Source organism: Coenobita brevimanus, chromosome 79 (genome assembly GCF_032717465.1).
Source record: "Coenobita brevimanus isolate Jiangsu-jjx chromosome 79, ASM3271746v2, whole genome shotgun sequence".
NCBI lineage: Eukaryota > Metazoa > Arthropoda > Malacostraca > Decapoda > Coenobitidae > Coenobita > Coenobita brevimanus.
In genome coordinates, this window is record NC_137032.1 from 17,916,631 (window position 1) to 17,922,630 (window position 6,000).

The window sequence follows — 6,000 nt, forward strand, 5'->3', positions numbered from 1 at the left end:
GATGCTAAAGCTCAAAGAAGATAGCCTATAAATTTTGTCGGGCTTAAAATAAGGAATGTTCTTAAGGATGCCAATTTCGAACACTTTCTTCTTGCTGTGGAAAAAGAACCCTAGATTGCCTTGAAAGATGTCATTAAAAACTTGTTATGTAATTATAAGGACCCAGACAACAGAGGCATTGTAAGATGGATACTGGAAAAGTTTAAGGTCGTAAGATGTGACATAAGTCTCAAAGTACATTTCCTGTGCGTCTGGTGTGTGTCTGTGTTGTGAGTGTAGTGCTTATGCTCACAGATAAGGCTGTAATGTCAATGGTTGTGGGAGTGGAGGAGGTGAAGCGTTGGGTTGGGAAGGTGAAACACCAAACAATTTCGTCTCAGCATTCGCACAGGCAACAGTAAAATCTTACCGGGATCTGAAGCTCTCTCTGTCGCCGCCGCAGCTTCAGCCAGATGAGACACCATCACCGTCATCATCATTATCGTCACCGCCACTACTCTCATCTTGATATAATAGATTGTCGGCTAAGAAATGACGTCAGCACCTGCGGGTTGCTGCAAGACAGAATTCGTCCAATCATCGCATGATACCAGGAGCTGTAAGATCGTCAGCTGCCTCTCTAAAGCCCCCTCTCCCTTTGTTTTTATCTTATTCATACGTACGGTACATTAATATTCTCTTCACTGCTATTTATGAAATTCGTGTAAGAATATATTATCATGTAATAATAATAATGTAAAATCGGTCGACAAAGAAGAATTGATAGAAAATCTGCTTACCTCACCCGATTACCAGAACAAGCCACTAGAGAGAACGGGATGCTTGTGTGGTCACTTCAAGCAGCCAGGCGCCTTTATCACTCATCCTTCCTCCCTTGCTCACCCTCACCTCTCCTCTTGCCACGAATCCACCCTCCCTCCTTTCTTCCCACATCCCCTCCCCCCTTCTCCACCCCCTTTTCTCTCTCTGTATACTCCCCCTCACTTCCCCTTTCATCTCACACCCTTCCTCCCTCCTTTCATTAGAGACACCAGGAGGGGAAGTGGGTGGGTGGCAAAATTTATGTGTGTGTGTGTGTGTGTGTGTGTGTGTGTGTGTGTGTGTGTGTGTGTCGAACAACTGATAGCTCAACCAAACTACTTAGCCACCGTTGTAATCACAGTAGTCCCATGCGACTGTCGGATTTAAAAAAAAAAATAAGTGGAGAACCAGCATAACATTGTAGCTTCGCCTTCACCTTAATCTTGGTTATATTGTCTGAGATGCCTACAGAAGTAAAGTATAGTAGTGTACAAATAAATGAATAACACCACAGGTATAAATAGATATGATTTACTATCATCCACAGTAAATTCATCGGTAGATTTACAAGCGCTTTTACAGACCGCGCTATAAAACCATCAAGGGAGGGGGGGGGATAGATCTGAATGTGGTGAACAAAGGAATGGGTGGATTGGGTAAAAATTTGATGTACGGCATGATGTGGCCAGGAATTTATAAAGAATAACAAAGGAGTACAAGGGACAGCAAACAACAAGAGACCTAATGGTCCTTTTAGAGCTGTTCGTTACAGAGAACCCTACGACTATGATATCTAGTTCTGGGATGAAGACAAGAATACCAAAGCGAAAAAGCTACCCCTCCCTCCCGCCCAGCAAACTCACCAGCCGAAGTCGGCATGAAAAAGAAGGGCAGCCACGCATTATAGAAAAACTGGAAACTTCATAGGGAAATTAAACAGAAAAGAGAGACTAATCTCTAATAACTTAATCTGTAAGGGATATATAAAACTATTAACGAGATGGAATGTTGTTGCCTTCGACGCTCTCTGAAAGAATGGAAAATTAAGTTATTGATTTCTGTATAACCTAACCACTAATATGCTTAACTGGGGTTTGGAAGCCAGTTATTTATCCAAGCGACTTTTATAATCCAATACTCTGAAGCAGTCAGGCACATTTGTTCCATGATGACAACAGTGGTGAAGAACTAGTGTTTTACTTCCTTGGACTAGAAACGTTTGCCGATGATTGCATAATCATTACACAGAGTGTAATTTGACCGATCTGTTGAGAAGTTCTTATTGACTACCATATTGTTAAGTCCCTGAAGAATTTTGTACACTTGGATCAGTTCCTCTCTCAGTCTGCGCTTCAGCGAGTTAAATAGCTTTAGCTGTTCTACACGTTCGTCATTCTGTATGATGTTCCTTAATCTGGGTATCGTTTTTGTAACTCTTCGCCACACCTTCTTTAATTTTTCCATGTTTTTCTTGTGATATGGTGACCAAATCTCAATACAGTACTCAAGATATTGGCATACTAAGGAACGGTACAAGGTGAGAACGGTGCACTCTGACCTGAATTCAAATACTCTGCCTGTAAATCCAGCTACTTAATGAAAGAAAAGCATTCGGGAGCCGAATGAAATCGCCCGCCAAAACATGCTGTTGGCCAAATCCAAGATTTAGGCCATATCTTGATACCCAGGAGGTTTCATTTTGATAGCTCAAGTTGTTCATGAGATATAATGGTGTTACAGGCAGGTGATAAAAACTAGTTGGCCTTTGGCAGCCATTTTGATGACCTTGACCTTCACCTTGAGTGCCCAATTCCGAACTTGTCCAAGATTTTTGGCTATATCTTGATACCCTGAAGGTCTCATGTTGATAGCTCAAGCCGTTCATGAGATATAATGGTGCTAAAGGCAGGCAATAAAAACTAGTTGGCCTTTGGCAGCCATTTTGGTGACCTTGACCTTGACCTCGAGTGCCCATTTTCGAACCTGGCCAAGATTTTGGCCATATCTTGATACCCTGTAAGTTTCATGTTGATAGCTCGAGCCGTTCATTAGATATAATGGGAACACACACACACACACACACACACACACACACACACACACACACACACACACACACACACACACACAAAGGCAGGCAAAACATTATTGCTTCGCATTCTAGTGGCGGGCGATAATTAGCTTTCTTTACTGTTTCTGTGCGGTGGTAAGTGGAGGCAACAATCATCCACTCACTTGATGAGCGTCGCCTACTTCCTCCTTCATCCCTATCATTCCATTTCTTTGTCAGCCTGCCCTCCTCTTGTACTTTTTCTTTCCTCTCGCTTTTATTACTCTTCTTTCCACTTCAGGTGCTTTTACCAGCGTTGCCAGATCGTGAGGTGCTGATTTCACCAGGCAACCCCCAAATTTCACCAGATTTCACCAACAGCGACAACCGATAACCATCAGATCAAAACACACACAACATGCTGAGTGTTCCAATATAGCACTGCACACCTATATACCCATTTCTCTACAATTTAATCCCACTCCTGACACATCTTATGAATCACTAATCCTTGCGGATAATTTGTAGTTATTTTCATCGTAGTTTACTTTAAATGGTGTATATACCTTGTGAAATCAACGAGAACTCCATGTGGCGGCACATGAGTTCAAACGCGGAAGCAGCTGAGGTACCGCTGCCAGCCGTTTGATGTAAACAAGGAACTAGTTGCAACACGCCACCATTGTGTCACAAACATGAGCGCTTTTCAAACACCTTTGACTACACGCAATACTGAAGCTAAGCTTAAAATTCTTAAAATTTTCCTCGACCAAAAAGAAACCTTTATGGCACAGAAAAATCGAAGTAAATGATCAAGGCTGCTTCAACATTTACCACTGGTCATCCATATTTTCACTAGATTTCACCAAATATTGTCACGTTCGAAACTCATATTTTTCTTCACCAGGAAGCTTGAAATTTCACCAGATTTCCCAAAATTGGTGAAAATTTTTACCATCTTGCAATGCTCGGCTTTACACTGTGTGACAAACCTAAAGGTTTCCTGTAATCAGGAAACCATTTAATAACAATGAAAATAACTTTATGTATGAGTCTGTCAAAGTTTTACCCTAGCATTGAATTTCGATTTGTTCATCTGAGCTCATTCAAAATTGGTTCGCTGTTTCGCATCAAAGACTCCATGCCCGTTTACTTGCGTTCGTCGTTGTGCTCCTCACGACTTTGTGTTTACATTACCTGCTCAAGATATAGTAATAACACAACTACTACAACCAAAACAACTTACACAATGGACACACACACAAAAGGAAAATCTGGCCCTGGATATGTCAGTCAGGCCAGATCTAAAGAATATACCCCTCTATGTTCAGAAACTGGAAGAGTTTCATTACATATGTGTCTCTTTATATGTTAATTGGTTAAATATATAATACGAGGACATGAAGTATACTTGATTTATACATCCTTTGGTAGTGGACTAGTCATTGTTACGTACATTTTACAGGCCAGCATTTATATTCATAGTCACTGACTCTTATTAGGGCGGACACAGAAAGAAGTCTTTCATTAGGGCGACAGACTAGTAAGTAAACCAATCGTCATCGAAATTAATATTATGATCTTTCTTACCAACCGCGATAGCGAAGCTGAAATTGTTTTCACTGTGTGTGTGTGTGTGTGTGTGTGTGTGTGTGTGTGTGTGTGTGTGTGTGTGTGTGTGTAATTCACCGGTTCGGTCAGGATCACTTGATGGTCGTGATTGTCAGCTTTTACCCTCCCGGAAGGGAGCTGAGAGCTCATATAGTCCGATCTAAGGGCAAGGCTGTGACCTTCACACACGCACACACCCGTCCCCTTGCTCAAGGGGGACAGTAACCACCCACTTCGTCAGTGAAACTTTTCGCAACCTGAGCGAGGCGCGAACTCCCGTCCACCAGTTGGCAAGCGGGAACGTTACCACTGCACCAGCGAGCGGTGTGTGTGTGTGTGTGTGTGTGTGTGTGTGTGTGTGTGTGTGTGTGTGTGTGTGTACCATAACTTCGTAACTGCTCAAGATATCATCACAAAATTTTACAGGTTTGTAGTAGGGAAAAAGAGCGATCACGAGTTTGAAATTGGTGAAAGTAGATCAAGGTCTGTCTGTATGTCACCATGATAACTTCTCAACCGCTCGAGATATCATCAAAAAATTTTACAAAGTGTGTAGAAGGGATGATAATCTACGAGTATTGTTTTCAGTTTGTCATATGCCTGTGTATCTGTTAGCACAATAACTTCGCAGCTGCTCAATATATCATCACAAAAATTTACAGGTGTGTAGTAGGGATGAAAATCTACGAGTCCCAAAATGGTGAAAGTAGGTCAAGGTCTCTGTGTCCGTTACCACGATAACTTCGTAACCGCTCAAGATATCATCACAGAATTTTACAGGTATGTAGTAGGGATAAAAATCTCCTACGAGTTCGAAATTGGAGAAAGTAGGTCAAGGTCAAGGCCATATTCCGAGCCTTGTTAGATAAGGATCGGCTCGCGGCTGGTGTGATTCCCCCATTGAGGGGTCTCTAATTTTCTGATTGTGTTTATAAATGTCATTTGAATCCTGGGTCGAAATGACACATTGCTTCTGTTCTTTCACTCTTTCTTTCAGTTCATACCCAATGGACTGATAAAAATATCCATGTACACTTCACAGACATTGAAATAACACCACCTGCATCAGTTTTAGAACTATTCAAAATTAACCCCTTGAGTCCGACAACATATTTTCTTAGTTCGTTTCTTGTTATGTTTTATGGTCCGTATTGTATGTCGGCTCATGATTTCGTAGCACATCTTCCTTGGAGATTTATTCTGAACAGTGCAACTCAGTATCTCCTTGGGTGTTACTGGTGCAAGTTACGTCAATAGTAGAGATGTATGCAGCACAAGAGGGGGAAGCGAAGTTGCAGTATGCAAAATAAATCGCTAACGAAAAAGTATTAAGAGGCCTCCTTAATGCGGACATTATAAGAACATAAGAAGAGAAGAAGAGAGGATAACTGCAGAAATCCAGTTGGCCATGCTAGGCAGCTTCTGCAAAAACAACTGAGCTACTAGAAAGAGATAAGGATAGTAAAGGAGAAGGCTCTCCTCCGCCCTCCAAACCCTCCAGTTGAAACTGGTAGGAAACAGTCAGAAGGAGCACCACG

General features: G+C 41.9%; 1 protein-coding gene across 1 annotated transcript in view; it reads right to left on the reverse strand.

The window, feature by feature from the left end:
• The window catches only part of LOC145408957 (uncharacterized), a 229,634-nt gene extending 228,796 nt beyond the window's left edge, over positions 1–838 (reverse strand). Inside the window, exons 1-2 of the mRNA XM_080279536.1 lie at positions 780–838; positions 410–554 (exon numbers count right to left, since the gene is read on the reverse strand). Of these exons, the coding sequence (XP_080135662.1) occupies positions 410–503 (94 nt within the window). The 5' untranslated portion in view covers positions 504–554; positions 780–838. The remainder of the gene's footprint in view (positions 1–409; positions 555–779) is intronic.
• Positions 839–6,000: the final 5,162 nt, after the last annotated feature.